A 23,110-nucleotide genomic window follows, 5' to 3' on the forward strand; every position below is an offset into this window, starting at 1 on the left:
TTGCTTTTTAAAGACACATGATCATGATTCCAATCCGTTATAAGGAAATTGAAAATCTTAAGCTGAACTCTTTGCTCTTTGACAAATATAATGGTTAAAGAATTGATATTTGGTTGTGTAATAAGTGCCAGTCACTTCTATGGGCCTGTTTTCACATGTGGAAGTCAGAGTAATAACAGGATTTCCTTTAGGGTATGTAGTATAACACTCAGTGTGGCATTACAAATATGATATACCTCAAAAGTGGCAGGATGGTTATTTGTTTCAGAAATAGAATTTAAAAGGGCTTTGGACAATAGGAACATCAAAGAAATAAGAGTTCAGAAGTTGAGACCAACAGGGTCAGCAGACACTTTAAACGTCTGTTAGAATACAAACACACACACAACACACACACACACACACACACACACACACACACACACACACACACACACACACACACATCTACCTCAGTCTCCCTTACTACCTGTCTGGAGTTCACTAGTTCTCTTGAGTGTAGAGCTGTCAGAGGAACCTTGTTTAAGCAAGCGCATAAGGAGAATGAGCTTCCTCTTCTGGGTACCTGGCTTCTTGACCACGTCAGGCTCCTTGTCTCACTCTCAATCAGCACTCTGCCTCTTTGCTCAATGGTGCACCTCCTTGGTTAGTAAATTTGACATATGCTGACTCCTTTTTGCCACCGCTTCATCTTTAAGATCTCAGGCATATCCTGTCCCACTCATTCCTGAAGTGACACAGGTTACTATATTTTGGAAATAACTTCAAATTTTAGATATTTCCATTGTCATCACTTTAACCAACAATTCCTGGAATGTGTGGCCATCTAAGGCTCAACCTGATCCTACGGGTCCTTCTTGTATTCTCAGCCGTAACTTCACAGTGTTTAATTTTGCCTTGCCTCCATCCAGGTCTTGGGTATGAAAATCAAATGCATTTCTGTTTTATGATCAATGTTATTGCATAGTTATCCTTTATTTCAAAGTGTTTATCTAAGTTTAATAATGAAGTTTAACTTAGCAGAGTTGTCTCATATATTCAAGAAATCATCTTCCAAATTCCAAATGCCGTGTTCAAACACTGGCATCTGGGCAGTCTTAAACATCCTCAATGTGTAGACCCTGTAATTACTGAATAAAGGAAAAGTTCCTCAGCCAGTGATTACACAGCAGTCCTACTGTGAATAAAAAGGAAGCCACGAGGAAAGAGGGAAGGAAGGACCCAAAGGAAGAAACAACACTAGCAAAAAGAGAAGAAAGAAAGAATGTTAAAAATGGAAGAAGAAAGGAGGTAAGGAAGAGCAGGATGGGAGGGTATATGCAGAGAAAGAGAGGGATGTAAAGTAAAGAAGAGAAAGAAAATGGAAATAAAAGCAAATGACAAGAAATTAAATGAGAAAAAAGCAAAAAAAAAGAGAGAGGAAGAAATGAGAAGCGAATAGAATGTATATTTTCAGTAGAGATGTTTTATGATTCCCTTTAAAACGTAAAAATAACAGCTAATAGTACTTATTTTGTTAGTAGTTTTGAGAGGAAAATATTTAAATAAAGGCAATTGAGGTTTTAATTACAAAGAACAGAGATACATCACAGATAATTATAGCAATGTAGGAAGTTTTAATGCTGTAGAATGCAGGTTGGTCTTACTGAGAGGCCGACTCAGTGTCAGGCAGGGACAGGTAGTCTCTAAGATGTCTCCAGTAGGCCCTGCTTCATGCTATTCACTGTTCTGAGTGGTCTCTTGTTCTTGGATGGAAACAGCCCCCTCATCTTGAACAAATAGAATAGGGAAGAGGTCATGGGATATCAGCTCTGGCTTCTGTTTTGAAAGCTTCCCGCCTCTTTCTCTAGGATGGCTCTCTTTAAAGGAAGTCAGAGGCCATGCTGTGGGGCAACTTTGTGGAGTGGACACTGTGAGGAAGGTCAACAACATGGTAACAACTAGCAGTGTGGATGAAGGAGCCAACCAAGAGGGTCTCTTTGCCTTCCTGTCCTTACAGCCCATTCAAGCCTTCAGAGGAAGGCACAGTCTGGTTGACCCTCGACTACACTCATGAGAAAACTAGATTCAGACGCACTAGCCTAGGGATGCTATAAAAAGGCAAATGCATTTTGGTTTAAGCCTTTATGTTTTCTATTTCTGGTCATTGATTATTCAAGGATGGAACACAGAAGCAAGCCTGGGTAGGGAGTCAATGCACAGAGGTTTAACCTGCAGAGTCATGACCAATCCAGTTGCAGATTGACACTAGCCACAGGCAGCTGCCTTCTGCAGTTGAAATATTGGAGGGTTCACAGAGTTGTCCCTTCTGAGACTTTAGGATCGTGACAAATATCCTTCCCTCTCTCTAAGTCTACCCTGCAGCCCAGAAAGAACTTTTCATACCTAACTCTATCTATCACAATCCAGATATAGTCAAGATTTCCTGTCTGTGAGGTGAATCTTGGAGTGTTTCCAAATCTCAAACTGGCACTTTTTAAATGATTCAAATGAAAGTCATATTTCAAATGATACATACAATATGTGTATCATCTGAGAACAGGTTATGTTAAGTCAGTTGGAGAGCACATAAACATAAAAAAATCCAGCAATAATGGATTACTGCAGGTACCACTGTAACAATTCACACAAAACAGTCCAGTATTTCTGCAAATAACCCATGTTCTAAATCCATACTCAGTACAATGTCCAACACCAGGAGACCATTTACCAACCTTTTGTGCAACAACTTTAACGTTACACAAATCTTATTTAAAGTTAAGTCTTTGTAAGAAAGACCTTTTCTTTAAAAAAATAAAACATTTTTAATCATTCAACACCATGGAAAGAGTAAAAACACTTCCCATGGGATGGAAGACAGTACTTGCAAGACATTTCACTTAATAGTGTGTAGTGTGTTGTCAAAAACGTGGTATTGTGAGTTATTTTTAAAGTAGCTAACATAAAAGTGATCATGTCTTTTGAGCCATTACTGGATAAACAGTTGGGCAATTACATATGATGAGATTATATGCACATAATTTAAAAAGGTATATATGTATATAGTATGACACTCTGACATATTTTGATGGGCCTTAAGTACACTGTGATAAGTGAAATAGGCCATGATGGGACTCAGGAAAAGAGAAATGGAGAGTGTTTTGAAGAGGCTGAGGTTGGCAAGATAGAAAGAGTTTGTATGTGGCTAACAGCAGTGGTCACCCACAGTGTTAATGAGTCCAGTGTTAAGAAAATGTGTGCTGGAAAATGGTGACATTAACAGATGTCATGATACGCATACTTCACCACAGGAAGAGGCTAGAAGAGAGAGGATAAGACATTAATGACAGATTCACATGGGTCCTCTTGGTACCTGACACCGCTTCCTGTTGATAGGTGGCAGACTTGCCGACTGAGGGAAGGAGCGGGCACTGGTGCACTCCAGCCAGTTGCTGAAGCTGCGGTAGGACTTGGCCTTCACATTGGTGGCTGGTTGGCGCCCCAAGGGCTTTGCCTTCTGTAACCGCAGCTCCCATGGATCAGGCTGTTTTCGGAAAGGTGAATTGTATATGCCTGGAATCTAAAGAAGAACACAGCTTCTTTAATTTTCATATGAAATGAAATTTTCATGCATTTAAGGGAGAAATAGTTTAAACTCCAACTTTGGTACTTAATCAGGGTTGGGTTTACCAGAGGGGAATTTAGAGAGCACTGACCCTTTGTATTTGGTTTAGACCAACAATCTTTGCAACTTTCAGGATTGCATAATAAATGTTTTAAAAATTCACTCTGAAACTGTATTTGAGGGAAAGTAATAGAGGAATCTTAAGCCATCCATTTTGTATTCTTGACAGATATGTTTTAAACTTTACTGTAAGCCATACCATCGTTCACATGAAGGCAAATGTGCAATGTCTGATTATGTACTCAATAAATACTTGATTATTTGAATTCCTGATAACCACACACCCAAATGGTGTCTGTTTTGAGTCCTGTTTGGCTAATCACTCTGATTTCACATCCATATGGGATACTCTTTATCTTTCCAGCTCTCACTGCACTCGACGGGCATGTCAGGTGTCCTGCTTCTGCAGGGTCATGTTGGCCTTGCTGCTCTGTGACTGGCTCTGTCACACACTGCGTCACAACAGTCGAGACTTGGCACAGCATATGCTGGGCTATAGAGGCTCTGCACACAATGTGTGACAAATGTGACATTCAAGTATAGCAGCTGTCCATTTTCTATAAACCTCATGTTATCTGAGTCACAAACTGTACAGAACTCTAGTTTGATATGACTATATTTTGGTGATATTAGATTTCCACAGAAGCATAATCAAAACACATGTACATATCTATACACATGCATGCGTAAATACCAGTCATGCAAATTCACATTTGTAGGGAAAGTAAAAATTTCTAGGATGGCATGATTGGTGCCTCTGTAGACACTGAACTATATAAAGAATTTATTAAACTTTCTGTTATTCCTAAAAGAAACAGACTTTTCTTTTATGCTGTAATTAACCCATAAACATCCCTGATCATATGTTACTTTGGGGGAGCAACAGTCCCATGGTAGTACTAGCTAGGACAGCTGTCTTTGAAAAACTGACCAAGAAAAGCCTGACCTTTTTTTTTTTTTTTTTTTTGGTTTTTCAAGTCAGGGTTTCTCTGTGTAGTTTTGGAGCCTGTCCTGGATCTCACTTTGTAGACCAGGCTGGCCTCCAACTCACAGAGATCCGCCTGCCTCTGCCTCCCGAGTGCTGGGATTAAAGGCATGTGCCACCACTGCCTGGCAAAGTTTAACATTTCTAATCAACACTTCCGCAAGTGTTGGTTCCTGTCCTGTACCCACCCCAGCCTTGTTCCCAATTCTTCCTTGCTAACTTGGAGGTACCACTCTACTCCACTATCATCCATTACATATGTCACTACTTCAGAGTTATCTTTGTGTTTCAGTTTTCCACAGCAAGCAAGCAGAGAGCAGGGCAGTGCTATGGTTATTTTGGCAACCTCAGGGTCTACCAAGATGTAAGATACACAGCAGCCACTCGATAAATGAATCTAAACACCCAATCATTCAGAAAAGTGCATTACATTCTGCTTGACTCTAGTTCCCAAAGCAGTGAAAGCGCATGAGTGAAGGCTTGAGACCAACATCTGCGACCCTTTTCTCTAACACATTGTTCAGATTTACTTTCAAAGATGCCATGGTTAGACCAACTCCAGTCACCTCAGATTTAACTTTTCCTACTTTTAATGAACGACTAAATTTTATTGTATATAAAATAATGTTAACACAACTGCATTTTATGTCTAAAACTACTTTCAAACATTGATATTTACTCCTTAATATGTGTGATAGTATGTTTTTTAAGTTATTTTAGTGTAAGGGTAACACACTTTTGTTATTACAGAAAACACAAAGTGGTTGGTTACATGAATAAAGCAAATGGCAGTGAAGGAACATATGTACATGTGGATGTAAGTCTATAGTAGCTTTAGTGGCCACTCAGCTGAGGGTGAGTCTCCAGATAGTTTTTAGAATGCTTTTCTAGGTCAAGGATGTACTGAGTATGAGAAGGAACAACAAATTTTAGATTAAACAGATGATTTTGACATAAAATAACTATATCATATGCTCTCTGAAAAAGATACAAGAGAATAAATACCATTTTGGTTGGTGGCAGTCTAATTGGAAATCTGTTAATTTACTTTACTGCCCAAGTTTCCGCAGCCTTATAGATTAAGTTGTGAGAGTCCTACAATTTAGCTAAAGGTTGTCATTTACCATTTAAAAATCTCCATCGGCCTGAGGAGCTGCTAGCACCTGTATTAACTTTGCCCCGTTAGGACTCTTGATCTCCTCGTGCATTTGCACGCACGTGTATACATAGGCAGGATGGGAGATGCAAATAGTCTGGCAGACATGATAGCTTCCTTAAATTATACTTTGCAACTATACAGAGACCTCCTCCTGTGTATTCTCTTTGCAATTTAAATCAAATATAGATAGAAACTATATTTTAATTGAATTTCAAATGTATCATTTAAAATCTTCAAGGTGTCAGTATTTTAGAAATTACTACATTAGCTAACTTACCTCAGTAAAAGCAGTTTGGCCCTCCTGGACTTCTCACAGCAGGCAAATACCTATTTACTGCTATAGTTGCCATTTAATTATTAGTTCTTTAAGTAAGTAATGCTTAAAAATGTCTCATTGTCTCAACTGCCACATTCCATACCTGAAAGCTAGTTAAGAAGAATGGTTTGCTGTGAGTCACAGAAGCCATAGTAACCCCTAAGAGACTAGGGCATATTTTCTACTTTCCCCATTTTTCACATCCTAGAAGAGCCACTGCCATGCTAGCTTTGGGGACTTCATTTTCAGCAATAATTTCCTAGAGTGACCAACACTATGGGGAAATCTGTGCTAACTGTTTGAAAAGAGAGACAGAAAAAGAAAAGGCCTACACCTGAGTTATTTGCAGTACTGTCATGCTAACATTCAACTCAATAAGGCCTAGGAGCTCTCAGGAGGGGACTCAGCTAATAGCTTCTCACTGACCTCCTTGCAACAGGCTCGGCTGCTGACTGGTGGCCCAGTGGTGAAGACAGCAAATGAGGTGTGAAAGCTGGTTTTTTTTTAAAGGCTATGATTCTGAGTGGTCAAGAAAAAAAAAAGAGGGCAATGAGTTATATAATAAGATATATATATTTGTCCTGAATTCCCCCCTTCAGACCGTCCATCATGGGAACTTAAGTATGACCTAGAATATTAATTATGTCAGGTTGAACAATGAGCAAATGTACCATTTGTTACCCAGTCACCCTTAGCCTTACATTAATATTTTGAACTATCCCATATTTCTAACAATCTATCAGCAGGCTCCTTTCTCCTCAGATTTTACTCTTATGCTGAAGTGCTAGATGAGGAGGTATTTAAAGGTGCAGCTGATTTGAAAGTAGAGGATGTGCTTGCTTACATGGAGCACCTGCTGTGCTGTCTCAGAACGTGTGTGATGCGGCTCCCCTACACGGACCTTTGTTTCCTGTGTGCCCGAGGGATGCTGCAGTTTAACTTTTTCTCGTTTCTTTGTTATTGAGGTTTCCTCTCAGAACACAATTCTGTGAACTGAAGAGACTAGGAAACTGGATATGGATACCCTGGATTCCCACACCAGTTACTGACGTTTCAGTTTCAATGTCAGCTTTCGCCATCTAAGAGATGGTCATTTGCCCAGACCTGGAAGCTGCTTACCCTGGGAGTGAACAGAGGTGAACAGGGTAGTTCAGAGACTTCACCTTTTTCTTTCTGGAAACAGAAGTCACTCCAGTCACTTAGCAAACAGAATCACAGATTATCACAAAAAGGACGAAACCTAAAAGCATTTTCAGGTCTCTTGACTTAAAATCTGTGAACACTGCAAGTGGTGCCCATTTCTCAAAGGAGGCCTACCTAAAATATGCTGTGGATACAGCTTGAAACACACCAGTAAGAAAACCCAGTAGCAAAGAGCTCTAATGACAGAAGGAAAAGGGGGCCTGAGAACCGAGTGAAATATTTGCCATGGTCGGGACTGCTGAACGAACAAGGGCAACACACTTCATCATAGCTATCAGCGCACGTGTGCTAAGGGATTTACTAAACCCCACTCAGCAAGTAATTGCCCTGCTGTTAGGAGACAGAGTGTTCCCGCACTGCCACAGCCGGGCGTTTAGGAGGATGGCATACGATGGCTCCTGCTGAGGACCTAGAGGTAGTGTGGCCATTTCTCATACAGCACTTGTATCCCTCCTGCATCTCAGGCTGTACTCATCATGAGGCATTCACTAAAGTATATGTAATATGACATAAAGCAAATAAAAAGACTTAAAACGCTAACCATGACTACCTAAACACACCAGTTTTATTTCAGTTAAGAGAATTCTGTGGCCCGGGTAGTCTTAATAGCTGTGTTAAACAACAGAAATCTTTGCTACACTTGTCTTATTTTTTTTAAAGCATATTCACTTAAAACGTAGGAACCCAATGTATTTCATACATACTTCCTTTTGTAGTTACTTGTCCCTGTAGCCCTGAGCTGGAGCACTTACTGATCACACACACACCAGGTACTACATACTATGTTCTGTCCTTAGCCCTACTACCACACAAAGAGAATAGAACTGAACAGGAAAGAAAAGAAAGAGAAGGGAACAAAGGGAAATTGTAGAAAGGGAAGAAGAAAAGTTGAATTTTTAAAGGTTTTCATCAAATTAGAGTGAAGCCCTGTTACTGCAGACCTTAGAAGCCACCATTATGACCTGAAAGGGATGCTTGCAAGACTTCTAGGATTTCAAACTGTGCAGAGCAGCATTTAGGAGCTATTTTCCACTATTGTTGGCAGGTGGCTTATGTGCTCACTTGGTGGCCATTCCCGAGAAGCTCGGTGGTGCTGCTGATGGGAGCAGTAGAATTGCATTCAACTGCACATCAGGAGAAGACCCCAGCGCCATCAGGACTCCGTATGCCTGGAGAAGACCCCAGCACCATCAGGACTCCGTATGCCTGGAGAAGACCCCAGCGCCATCAGGACTCGGCATGCCTGGAGAAGACCCCAGCACCATCAGGACTCCGTATGCCTGGAGAAGACCCCAGCGCCATCAGGACTTGGCATGCCTGGAGAAGACCCCAGCGCCATCAGGACTCCGTATGCCTGGAGAAGACCCTAGCACCATCAGGACTCGGCATGCCTGGAGAAGACCCCAGCACCATCATGACTCCGTATGCCTGGAGAAGACCCCAGCGCCATCAGGACTCGGCATGCCTGGAGAAGACCCCAGCGCCATCAGGACTCCGTATGCCTGGAGAAGACCCTAGCACCATCAGGACTCGGCATGCCTGGAGAAGACCCCAGCACCATCAGGACTCCGTATGCCTGGAGAAGACCCCAGCGCCATCAGGACTCCGTATGCCTGGAGAAGACCCCAGCGCCATCAGGACTCGGCATGCCTGGAGAAGACCCCAGCACCATCAGGATTCAGCATGCCTTGAGAAGATCTCTAGGGCCATCAGAGCTTTGGTGCAAGGAGAGTTAGAAACGCTGGAGAATCCATCTAGAAGCATCCCCTAGATACAATGTTGTGCCTGTTTTATTCTGGAGAAATTTTTATTTTCTTCAAAGGTGTAGTATCTTACATGATCAGAGGAAAATATTTTTAAAATACTGCCTTTACTAAGTAAAAAATGTGCATTTTCAGAAATGAATTTACTATTTCCATTAATGTTATACATTAAAACATTTCCTGTGAAATGTTGATTAGAAGGGAGAAATTTAAATACAATATTACCTAGTGCCAATTAGAGTCAATAACTATAGAACCCCTGCCAACTTGCTGCATCTATGTGCGCACAGAGACTCAGACTCAGGCCTGAGTCCGTTCTTAGGAGGAAGGGGAGGTTTGACTTTCCACGATGTATGGTGACACTCCATAGCTGATGGCACACACCTTCTGGTGCCTGTTATCAAAGATGGAGAACGTGCCGTGGGAACTGAATCTCTGTGGCAAAAATACCCGAATTTGTTCGGAAGCTAGGTAGAATTTTGTAATAGAAATGGGAGAAAGGCATTGAGACCAAGAGAACAACTAAAGAAGTCAGCAAGGGGGAGATCTGAGGAAACAGTCAGGGGCATCAAGTTGGCCACTTGTGGCTTGAGGCTGTTGCCAAAAATCATCTTCAGAATGTTGAGAATCATCTCTTGTCTTTTCAAGCTTTCTCCCCCATGTGGCTACTTTGGGAATATAGAAACATTTCTGTTAGTCTAACCTCACTTTCCTGTCCACCCTGTAATTCTAATGAGTGGAAAGCACACATTCCCCATTCTCCTGTTTTCCCTGCTGCTCTCTGTCTCTGACCTTCACTGCGTCAGTGAAGAGAAGTTTTCAGTCCGGTGTGCAGAAGGTCCTCCTGCCTAGGTATGCTCCTGCCTCCCTCCTCTTGAAAGCCAGCCTGACAATAGAAAGCAAATATCCTCTCACAACTTCCTTTTCATGCATAGCGATGGGGCTGTTTTCCTTGCTTTACTAAGAGGAGAAGTATGGAATCACACAGAATCCAAGTCATTACTGACACAGTGTCCAGATTTACAAAGCAGACACATTCCATCTTTCTCTGATTGCTTTTGAACTCAAGCAGGGAAAGGTGTTTAAGGATTAGGTTCTGAGAACTTTCTTTCTCTTCTGAGCCAGGTCTCTACCCCAATTAGTCCATCACAGGTCTTTGGGGAAGATCCTGCCTCCTTTCTGTCATCAAATGTATTGGTATTGCAGATGGTTCTAAATATACCAATAAATAGTCCATTTCTGTCAATTGGAACATAACACACCCACCTTTTTTCACTAACATGAATATTATTAATCAAAAGAATGGTTAGTAGCTAATTTGAGAGTAAGATGCCAAAGACACATTTTTCTTACTTTTTTTCATCGGAATTACATGTAACATTGAATGAATTTCATTTGTTTCATAATTACAGCTGCTTCCTGGACAGCAGAGGTAACAAATAATTAGATTCAATTACACATTTACTTCTCTCTAAATGGCTCTTTTTAAGAAGACAAATACATTGCCTAAAACCTGTACCTATGGGCCCAGAAACCTATGCTTGCCTTCCTGTCAAGAGGACCCCACATGTCAAATATGTTTTCCCCTTGCCCCCACCGCACCATGTATGAAGGAACTAATAACTAACTTCCATAATGCTGGAGAAGGCAATGGTGTTGAGTGTGCTGTCTAGTTCTTGCTTTCAAGCTAACAGGAATGTTCAGAGTATGTTTCCATTGCCCAGGAGCAAACCCGTGAGGTGGGTCCTTCTTCTGCCCCATCTAATCCATTAAGAGCTAGATCAGAGTGTGGATTTCAGATTCAATCTGCCCGGTATATGACCTGGCATGATTTGGTCTGTCTAGAATCTCTAATGGTGTTAGTGGCCCCTCTCTCTGTTCTTTATATACAAGATTTGCCCTTTAAAGAACTCACAAGAATATATTTGTGCAAATATAGGTATCACTTTCAAAGCTATTATAGACTTCAAATGTTTTTTTATGTTTAATTCAAAGATGAAAAACCAAGTGATTAGGAATAAAATCTAAACTATTTGTTTTGAATCTAAAAGCATTATAAGTCAGAGTTGGGATCTACAATATAAAATGTTAATGCCTACATGAAATATCAGTACCAGGAGATAGTGACATTTTAGGATCAATGCAAGTTCAAGGCCAGTCAGGGCTGCACAAGGAACCCTGTATGGGTTCACCTACACTGTAAGGAGTTGGTGTAACCCCAATAGGGAAGTGTTACATTCAAGAGTAAAACAAGGAGGGAAGTGTGTCTTAGTGATTAGGGAAACTCAATTTCAATGTTCATGCAGTAGTTGACAGGGCTAATGATTTTAGTATAGTTATATAAATATAAACCCAGATAGAATAACTGAGTCATTTCAATGATGTAAGACCTACAGAGGTTAAGGACATTGTCAGTTAGAGCATGTGCTTAGTATGGAGGAATCCCTAGGTTCAGTCTCTAGCACTGAAAGATATGTATGTATGTATATGTATGTATGCGTGTGTGTGTGTGTGTGTGTAACAAATATATACTGTTTCTTGACCTTTTAGCTAAGATCAAGTGTAAAACATATTATTTTAATGACTCAGAGTTTTTTGATATACACATACATGTGTACATGCTTTAATGGCAAATGAAGGACAAATGTGAATACATTTAAAAGAAAAATAGCAAAAGTACTTAATAGCTTTGGCTCTATATGCTGAGGCATGAGAGGGGTGGTCAGTTCAGTATGTTTGGGATTAAGCTAAAAAAAACCCTGATAAATTGGGTATATGTTTAATTTGGGTTTAGTTAGTGATGTTTACATTAGTTTTGTTTTTTGCAAATGTTCTTGAATCTCCACATAGCAGCAGCTCCCAGTTACAGCATACCACTCACTGTACAGACTCAGCCAGGAGGGAAGATGCCCCACAGGCTGCACTGAAATATGGCCCTGGGTGTGTGCATATTAGAGAGGCATGCACTGCAGCCTGCATGGCCTGAGGCTACTCTGAAAAATTACTCCAATAGCCATAGAAATTGTAAGAACAAAATTTAATTCTTATTATTTCCTATCTAAAACTGAGAGCTCTCTCCTCAAAAAGGTGTGGTGTGGTAGCATACACCTTTAATCCCAGCACTCAGGAGGCAGAGGCAGGCAGATCTCTGTGAGTTCGAGGCCAGCCTAGTCCAGTAGTGAGTTTCATGCCAGCTAGGTCTGCATAATGAGATCTCGAGACTCTTTCTCAAAAAAAAAAAAAAAAAAAAAAAAAAAAAAAAAAAAAAGAAGAAGAAGAAAAAGAAGAAAGAAAAGGAGCCAGGCAGTGGTGGCGCATGCCTTTAATCCCAGCACTCGGGAGGCAGAGGCAGGTGGATCTCTGTGAGTTCGAGGCCAGCCTGGACTACAGAGTGAGTTCCAGGACAGGCTCCAAAGCTACACAGAGAAACCCTGTCTCGAAAAACCAAAAAAAAAAAAAAAAAAAAAAAAAAGGAAAAAAGGAGTCCAAGGTATAATAGATATAATACATCATGCAACCTTTCCATAGGAATCAAAACTTAGATTAATATTGGTAGAGGAGAGAATGAATAATTCTCTTGTCACTTCTAAAAGTGTAACAAAATTATTGTCACAACATAGAGAACAAATATTACAGAGCTCGGTCAAGCAGTTAATCAAAGTAGTTATATTTGGGACTGTGAGCAGCTGAACGCTGTTGGACTTTTAATATTTTATATAAATTTGAAATGGTACATCATTATACTAATTTCTTCCCTCTCCTCCTTCCTCCATCTCTTCCACCTCCCTTCTTCCTTCTCTTCCTCTTCCTTTCCTTTCCTTTGCTTCCTCTTCCTCCTCCTTGCCTCCTCTTTTCTCCTTTTCATTACTGGAAATTGAAACCAGTGCCTAAAGGATGCGAAGCCAGGGCTCTCCCACTGATCTACATCCCAAGAAAAAATTTATTCATTTGGTTGCACTTAGAGCTATACTACCAAAAACTGGAGCTCCAGGGGTCCTAGTCTTTGACCTGCAAGGGCACCATCACTCCCAAGTACATACCACCCTTCCACAGACACATAATTAAAAAAAGTCAATAAAACAAATATGTTTAAAAAGTGGGTTCCAAAATCACGTAAATTTCAGGCCCATAGCAGGATTCCATTTTTAAAAAGGAAAGTTTTATTTTATTTTATTATAAATTCACTTAAAATATTTTTATAGTGTTTCATGTTGAAAAAGAAACTACATGTGGTGTGTGTGTGTGTGTGTGTGTGTGTGTGTGTGTGGGGCGGGGTGAGCCTAAAGCAATTTTCTAAGTTTCTGTTTCTCTTCAGTGGCCTCTGATTTTCATTTTGCTTCTGTCCCCATTTTTGCCTGAATTTTTTAGATGTATGTGGCAATCAAGACAAGGGGAACAGAGCAGAGAAGTGACTAATTTGGTGACAACTTTTTTCCCCCACTTAATTCTTTCTCCTTAATGAGAAATGAGGATAATAATTGTCCGTGTTCATGTATTACAATATAATAAAAAGTACATATAACATGGAGGGGGAGGAGGTAAACTATAAAAGCTGACACTGAGTTAATTCTCGGGCCACTTCAGCCTTTGGTCTTTCCGAAGAGAGACTGACGAAGGTTAGAGATGATGACAGGGTGACATTCTGGTTTGCACTGCTCAGTGGGAGGCAGCGTGAATGGCCAGGCTCCAAGGCCTTCTTGAACTACGTGTCCAGAGGTCAGAGGTCAGGTCTTTATCTACAGCACAATCCTCTTGGTTTTTTTTTTTTTTTTTTTTTTGGTTTTTTGAGACAGGGTCTCTCTGTGTAGCTTTGCGCCTTTCCTGGAACTCACTCGGTAGTCCAGGCTGGCCTCGAACTCACAGAGATCCGCCTGGCTCTGCCTCCCGAGTGCTGGGACTAAAGGCGTGCGCCACCACCGCCCGGCCCGCACAATCCTCTTGAAAGAATAAATCTACCAACTATCCGGAGGGGAAAAATGACCAGACAACATTTTGGTTAATGCCTCTGAGGTAATTTCTGCTTCACAGGACACTGTGAAGATAAATACATAGAAACAGATAAATATGGCTTGAGTTTCCACATGGAATTTGTTATCCTTTTATATAAATGCTCTAGTTTTTCTTCTATGAGTGTTCATGGGCTGATTGAATACATTTCTATAAGCACTGTCATGCCCTTCTGTAGGAAAAGAGTTTGGTGATGGAGCATTTATCTTCCAAGAAGGATCTCTCGATACTTGGAAATGGGGATGGAGTGCCTTGCATGTAGCATTCACTTATTGAATCATAGGTGGAACCCTGACTCAGCTTCCAGTGACTGAGTTCTACTGAGAACTCTAACAACATGGATTTTATTTAAGCTAGAGTTTGTCCATGAGCAAACAGATGCATCTTTAAATTTTTAACCATCTTTTGGAAGAAGGGGCTAGAAAGGCAGCCTTACTAATCAATCCCACAGGATACCCTGCTTCTCAGCTAAATTCAGTATGCGCTTCTTCACATAAAATGTAAAACACTACCTCCCATGTCCAGAATGGTGGCTGATTTCTGTAATTCCAGCCCTTAGGAGGCAAAGGCAGGAGAATTTCTGTGATTTCTTTTTTTTTTTCCTTTTGGCTCTTGGTTTGTCTTTGTTTTTTCCAAGACAGGGTTTCACTGTGTAGCTGTGTGCCTTTCCTGGAACTCACTCTGTAGCCCAGGCTGGCCTTGAACTCACAGAGATCCGCCTGCCTCTGCTTCCTAAGTGCTGGGATTAAAGGCATGCGCCACCACAGTCCAGTGAATTTCTGTGATTTCAAGACCAGTCTGGGCTACACAGTGAGTTACGGAACACCCTAGGCTATGTATACAGTGAGATACTGTTTCCCACAAACCCCCAAAGCCATTACCTGGACCATACTTTTATCAATCTGTCTTAACTCCCAGCCCTCTTCAACTCCTGTAGAAATTTGCCTTAACAAAATGATAGGTCATGAAAGTATTTAGAATCAGTAGCTGGGAATATATGATTTAGAAAGCAAATATAAGACGTACACAGTGTAATGGAGCTAAATAACTCAACTTGAGTAGTGGTGAGCCCTCCAAAATGACGGACAGTTTTCTCCTGAGCATCTCACTCACTTTCATTTTAGTGCCATAAATACTTATTTTGTTGCCCAGATGAATAGAATATATTCCATGGATTCCTTAAGCACTTTAATGCACTGAGATCCCTTCCCACCAAGCCTGTGTCTCCCACATCCTTATACTCTTGAGCTTGTTCTCTGACTCCTGAGCAGACATTTGTCCCCCTTTCCTCTTATGAACTATTAACAATCTATCAGTTTTCATCAATCTACACTAATAAGGACAGCTGACCAGTTAATGTGTTTCATTGATAAAGTAGTTTAATAGGAGGGAGGCAACCATCTTTCACAGTAAAGGAATGGGAAAGGTTAGTGTTGGTGGGAAGTTGCCTTTTTATGATGAGAGCAGGACTCAATGTCCAGAATGTAACTAGCTGTAAGAAGTAATCAGCTTCATCCATGTGTAAGGAAATCCTTTTGGTGAGCTTTTCTTGAATAGAATGTCAGGCTGTGATGGGATGACCACACTGAGGAGCAAAGGAAGAAAGGACTGAGTAGACAGGGCGGAGGCAGATAGCGGAGGGTTGTCAATGTTTACGCTGAAAAGGAAGGATTGTTTTAAATATATTTTTATTAATTCTTTGAAAATTTAATATACATATACAATGTATCTTGATCATATTCAACCCCAACTCCTCCACAAATCCTCCCAGATTTACCCCAACAACCTTCCCATCTTTGTGTCTTCCTGTCTTCTTTTAAATTATTTTTAATAACCCATCAGGTTCAATCTGTGCTGCCATATACTCATGGTTGTGGGGCTACCAACTGGACCATGGTTGACCAACTAGGGTCCATACCCTTAAAACTGACTGTCCTTCCCCAGTAGCCATCTGTTGTCCATAGCTCCTCAGTTAGGGGTGGGGGTCTGTGAGCCCTTCTCCTTACACACTAGAACATTGATGGCTTGCCCTTGTGCGGGTCTGGTGTAGGCCACCACCGTACTATGAGGTCATGAGTGGAAGACATGTCCTGTCATGTCTGGAAGACACTGCTTCACCCCAATCCTCTCTGACCTCTGGCTCTTACAGTTCTTCAGCTGGCTGTTCTCAATGTTCCCTGAGCCCTGGGAGAAGGGAGTGTGATACAGATGTCTCATTTATGTCTGTGCACACCACAGACATTTATTCTCTACACTTTCACTAGTTGTGAGATTCTGCATTAACTGTCATCAACTGCATAAAGAAATTTCTCTGGTAAGGTCTGAGAGCTGTGTTAATCTTTGGTTATACAAGCATTTTATCAAATAGAAAACATGGAGCCTTTGGAGGCTTCCAAACTTCAAATGGAAATGAAATAAGGGTATTTTTGAAAGATTAATCTGACTGAGGTAAGTATATTGGGATAAAGAGTAAAAGAGTTAACTGAAAATAATAATTTTAGAGAACACTGTTGTTGCTTTGAACTCAGGGGATGGGCATACGAAAGCTGTCTTGAAGCACACACAGACTGAGGACATGAAAGGTAGGAGAAAACGCAGGAAGTCAAAAAGGCACAACACGAAAATACAACACAGAGAAAAGGGGCAACCAAGTGACCACAGGAGCCAAACTGTTCCCTATGTGAACGAAGTGGCCTCTAGGAAGGGATCAACAGGCACAAAAGTGTGCTCCAGCCACTAATGGTGACCTTGACCACCACTGCTCCTGAGCGTCCCTGTGACAGCCAGATGCTCCATCCTAGAGGCACTGTCTACTGAGAAGCCTGTTCAAATGCAGTATTCCCAAATTCATGAGACATCTGCCCCAGATGCACCCACACCACCACACATGCAAACAATGGCATGTGCATACAGGGAGACTGCCATCTCTCTACGGCTCCATCTTGAGACAGAGGTGAAAGCCATGAACTAAGTCCTTAATGTACACCAGCTGAGAACCTCTTGGTCCTCAGAAGACAGGGTGGGAGGTAATACACAATTCAGAAAAATTAAATATTTCCAATTAAAAATTTCACCCCATAAGCTTTGTCTTGGAAACATGCTTCCCATTTAACAGACTACCAGTTTATTATGACTAGATCAAGTGTGAGTTTTAATTAAGATATATTCCCTCTTTATATAACTCCAATTTGGTATGGGTTTGATAAAAAAAGGTGACTGCACACATTTTATTTTTTCTAATATTCAAGTATATCAAATTATAGTTTGTCAATAATGATCACAGCAAAGGGCTTTTTGAAAAATCACAAAACTGGTAAGAATTACTTTTGTACCCATATGAAAATTGCTAGTATAAGGAAAAACATCAAAAAGTATTATGTAGATAATATGAAAACTCTTTCTATAATACACTTCCATTTGAAGATGTGTTACCGATCAAAGACCACAAAATGAAATAGGAAGTTATACTGATTTTTGATCCTATTGTGTTTATACATCCTTTCCTATGAAAGGATATTAACATATTAACATATTAACAACTTCCACTTGTCAGTTAATTACTACTATGGATAATTCTATAAAGTAATGTTCATTTCAAAGCACTAGCTCTTGGAATTTGGATCTTGAGTTTTACACACATCCCTGTGACTGCTGATCCTCAGGAGGCAATGTTTTCCTCAGTGAACACAACAACAGGCCTTTGCATACATCTACCAGTAGGTGGAGCAGACAGCATAATTTATTACGAAGAACAAGGGCAATGGAATGAAAGTCAGTTTCTTTGGAATAAAACAAATCTGTAAATGAGATTTTCTTCAAAGGAAATATGCCCTGTATGTGTTAGATTTGGTTTGACTGGATACTGAATCAAAATAAATCACTTTATTAAATAATCAATCTTTGCAGAAAGATAAATTTACAAATGGAGGCATTGCTTACATTTTATATTCAAATCAACTAAAATTAGCTTTCCTTTCAAAAAATTTTTACAGGGACAAAGACTTTTTGATGTGTTCATTTAGTAAGGACATTAAACACAATCCTGCTTTACAGGTGGCGGGTGCATAACAAATAGTATTTTCTAGGAAATATAATTGACTAATCCTGTTATGTCTGCAGCAACAAATTAACCTTATTACTACTAGTAAATGGTGATTGATTATTTATGCAAATAAGTTGCCATGTTCAGCTTTCTGATTGAAATAAACATATAAAAAGGTGCTTTACAATGACTTGAACTTTTTAATTAATAAAGCCCTGAGGGGTCTATTAATTCACTCATTGCAATATTAGTTATTTACTCATGTAACTCCTATTAGCACAAACATATTTGCTTGAATAAAGATGAGATAACAATAAAAATTATGAATAGCTTCTAAAACTATTTTAAAATGTACATCACATTCATGCTAAAATAGGCTTAAAATTAAGTTTAAATTTTAAATTGTGTCAGTAAATATCAATATATCAGCATAATCAGTCTGAAATTATTAATTCATTAAATAACATTATCTATATCTGAATTAACAGTTTTGCTTGAAAAATTCTTCAGTGTTTTTAAAGCATTACTTACCTGACTAATATTTTATAGCTACTAACTAGGTTAAGCTATATTAGAACTATGGGAATTTAATGTTAAGATTAGTATTGTACAATGCATATTAATAATATTATTACTAAATTATTTGAACTTCCAATAAACTATCTTCTGTTCTAAAAATGCTACAGGGGTTCTTTTTACACAGTCCAACAAAACTGTTTGTATGTGTTTATACTTCTTACAAAAAGTATGTACACTTGCTATCAGCAATTAAAACACAAGTCTCTTGAAAATGAAATTTCCTGTAGTAAGCAGTCCAGGAGAGTTAACACAAACTACGAAGAATATTTTTAGATTCAGAGTTTAATTTCCACCCAATAGCCAAGTCATTAAGGCAAATGAGTAACAATACTCACAAAGAAGTACTTGCTTTTGCTTTTTATTTAGGGAAAGCATTTAAAATTCATTATTAAATAGAACAAAACAGTATATTATATCAGGAAAATCATAAATGAAAATAATTGTAGTGAGCCTGCTTATAGACAGCAATTTTCTCCTATTAAAAGGTTCTGTGACAGGAGACTGAGATGGGGTTATGTGCTCCTTCTGGCCAAGGATCTGTAGGATAGACTTATATCTACTAAATTCGCAGCACAGCACCCATGGAGGGCAGGCATTCAGAGACATGAGATTCAGAGTAACAGGCTGAGGAGGAGTGATAGTGTAGTAAATCTTTGTAGTCTTCAAATTCTATCTCTTTTACATTATGATGACAAATATTGATTAAAATGAAGCAGAAAAGATCGAGTGAGAGTGTAGGGGAAGGCACACATTTCCTAGCATCATCTGGCAGCACATCCGATCTCATGGACAAATGAACAGATTGGACAATAAGATGGTATCACTCTTCTACTTTATCACCAACCAGTTCTCCCTGCAGGGGAATTTCCCTATAATTTCAAAGGCTATCCTTTCATCTCTTTAGTTACCTATAGTTAAATATCATGATAACCATAACTACATATACCAAATTGTCAGAGCCAATAAACCCCCTGACATTTTATTATATTCTTCTCCAAGGGAGGAGATTTAACAAGACAATTTCACCTGAGATGTCCTAACATCAATGGTACCATGTAAAGCGAAGGTGAAGAGGACACTCACATGGAGACCCCACTGTAAATATTGCTAATTAATTATCACTGATAATTAAAGTAAATAAAAGAAAGGTGCCAGCTCTTCTCTCTACTATTAGGGTCCTAGGGCTTGCATCCAGGCCATCAGGCTGGTGACAAGAACTTTTACTTACTGAGTTATCTCACCAGCCAATCCATGCATTGAATGCCATATTCATCTGCAAAGAATATTCTAAATTCAATGTACTCTTTCTCAGCAACCATAACAAAATCTTAAGAATAAATTTCTAAGTATACTAAATTCTACATTTATCTCTCCATATGAAGTTGTAGTTGCTGAGGCAATTTGTTGAAAAGCTTTACCTGACAACCTCCATCTAAACTTAGAAAAGGAGGAAGAACCCAACTTAATCTCAGCATTCACTCAATTAAAAGAGAAAATCTGAAAGCCAGCTCAGCTTGATAACTTGCTAGTTCTTCCTCAATTCACAACACCACAACAAGCCACTTGGAATGAGTTTTGAAGGCGAGGTTATGCCCTTCATGTTGTGTTATCACTGTGGCAGATCACTCTGCTGACTTGGACCTTGCTGCCCATGGCTCAGCCACTGCCTCTATGCAGCGCTGTCACAGACCAATCATGGTGCCTGAGCTCACCTACACTGAGACATGAAATTGAACTCGAAGTAGTGTCTTTGTGGTATCTTTTCAACAAGTCATGTCCTATTCAGCCTGCTAGTTTATCTCTGTCAGGCTAGGAGTCCAAGTGGCTCATGGGAGCTGCCAGGCACAGGTAGACTAACCTGCTCTGTGCTGAGAAGGTAATGCATCTTGCGGGCTTGATGATCTCTATGCTTTTCTTCCCGTTCCAGGCAAGCCTTCCTCTCTTCTCTCTCCTTCATCTCTGCGAACTCCTCCAAAGCCTCCCTGCATCAGAATTGTCAGCAGTTACTCTGATGATTCCCTAATTCTTTCACTGATGAAAATCAAGATTTTTGAGGGGCAATGATCATCCACATCCATCAAAATCAAGGGTGCAATTTATCTTGCCTGTGAATTCTGTGGAAATCTTTGCCGTTGTTAGACAGTGTTTAAGTGACTTTTTCATGATAGAGTTTTCAACACCAAAAGGGCACATGTTATAATTAATACAATAGCAAAAGAAATGTCAAAATCCAATGCAAAGTGAGTGTCTTTCTACATTACCAGTTTCCTTTGTTGAAGATTAGCTATCCTGGAGATACCTAAATATCCCAAGAAAGATGTGTCTTCAATTTTAGTTTGTATTTACAAATGTCTACTTCCTTATTTTGCATACTAATCACTTTATTTTTTAAAGAACAGATTCTTCACATGCTTAATTGATTCTATGTTTACTTCAGTTAACAGTTCAATTAATACCAGTAAGATTTTACATATTACCCTGCATCTAAAGAATTGACATTTTATTCAATTATATAAATAATTTAAATAAAGGATTAGATTGTTACAATCTTCCTAAGGCATGAAAAATTCCAATAAAATAATGAAAAATCCCTCATTTATGTATACTTCTAAGAAATTTAAATGAAAAATAAGCTTTAAATTATACTGTGTGATAAATAGCTTCCAAATAGGACATGATATTATCAAATAAGGAAGAACGACTACACCTTTTGTTTTCATTGGACAAATGTATCACTTATGTCAGAACAGCATTTTAATACTGCTGTTTTATTTTAAAAATAAATACATAACTTGTTGTCTACTTCCATATGTAAAATTTCAAAGAAATCATCATAGCCTTTGCTTCATAATATGTCAGGGAAAACTAGAAGAAGATAGTCCAAAAAAAAAAATGAAGGATTCTTTTTTGCTCCCTGAGTGTGGTAAAATTTTTGTTGCAATTCTCTGTTACAGGCTACTAATACTTCACACAAGGTTACTTATGAAACACTCTGACGTTTAAAAATCACCATGCTAGGCTACTGCAGCAGAGCAATTTTTTTTCAACATAAGATTAAATTGCAAAATAAATGAATTACTTGGAGTGGCATGGCCCCCATTTTGCCACCTTCCCTTGAAAATTGCTTATTAATATGAAAAAAGGAGGCAGAAAATAGCCTGTTTTCCTTTATGCCTGGTATTTGGGGGGCTTGTGCACCCACCAGCCTGGGCTAGCTGCACATTTCGATTGTGTTGGCAAGCTGGTACAATGACCTTTCTGGCTGCATCTCAAGGCTATTATTAATCGCTAAGTAACCTGGTAAAGCCAAACAAATTTGTTTCCATTGAAAGCATCTCTGTCTGTGTCTGCGAATTTGTTCTGTACCAAACAAACCTCATTAACTGTGTCCACTTTTTGACAAAGAACCAGGAGTTAGAGGAATTGGTGACCTTTCTTTGTCCTTAAGGTCCACATTTCAAGACAGTTACATATGAGCAAATGAGAATTTTTACCAGGAAAAATAACAATCATGTTACACAAAAAGTAAGTGCATTATACATTTTCATCTTTACTGTTGTTATTATGTAAAAAACGTTTGTGTGAAAATAAGCAATTCCTCTGTGATTCCTCTTATAAGCCTTTGAGATAATTTAGAATAACAAGTGAAGGTACTGATTATCCTAGTTTATATCATGGAGAAACAAGCACAGATAAAAGTTGATCTAATGGCAGGAATGAATGAGAACCTGGACTTGCAGGATTTCTAACTGCACATGAGGCTGCAGTCGCCATCCGTCCAGACATGAGACGGAGATTATATTTTCTACTGAGTTAGCCACGCATGTCTTCTTTTATCTTATGGTCCTGTTTTTCTACTATAGAAAATACTTGGATTTTCTGCACCATTTTCATTATCTATAAAATATTCTGTGATAATACATAAAGATTAAAACTACTGTAAATACTTATAAAGACTTATTTTTTAGTACATTTTAGCAATAGCATTTATAGTGATAAATGTTTACATATTCTAGAATGACAGTGATAATAAAAATAAAAGTAGCCACTGGGAGGCAATATAGTGGAGTAGTTAGGATGTACTCTGTAATGACCCTCGTCACACAAACTGCACTGTGCTGTTTGCTCGCTGTTTAACCTCTGAACTTCAACACCTTCATCTAGAAAGTGTAAATACATTAATATTACCATCTTTCTCATTAGACTACTGTGAGGATCAGATAAGCTGAATCTATGCAGAGTATTGCGATGTAAGCATTAGTTTTCTTCAGCATTGCTTGTACACTAGGTGCAAAGCTACTCATTTTATTTACTACAGATATTTTCATGCTGTGTCTAAATCCTTTGATGAAATTCCTTCTGATGAGTGCACACTGTATGGGTGAAATGTCA

The 23,110-nt window shown here is 39.3% G+C and overlaps 1 protein-coding gene across 1 annotated transcript in view; it reads right to left on the minus strand.

Annotated features, from left to right (window-relative positions):
• The window catches only part of Spata17 (spermatogenesis associated 17), a 174,574-nt gene that overhangs the window by 65,227 nt on the left and 86,237 nt on the right, over nt 1-23,110 (minus strand). Inside the window, 2 exon segments of the mRNA XM_052737958.1 lie at nt 3,353-3,559; nt 20,577-20,700. Of these exon segments, the coding sequence (XP_052593918.1) occupies nt 3,353-3,559; nt 20,577-20,700 (331 nt within the window).

The sequence above is a fragment of the Peromyscus californicus genome, unplaced genomic scaffold (assembly GCF_007827085.1).
Source record: "Peromyscus californicus insignis strain IS unplaced genomic scaffold, ASM782708v3 Scaffold_14__1_contigs__length_90479793_seg_2, whole genome shotgun sequence".
NCBI classification, from domain to species: Eukaryota; Metazoa; Chordata; class Mammalia; order Rodentia; family Cricetidae; genus Peromyscus; species Peromyscus californicus.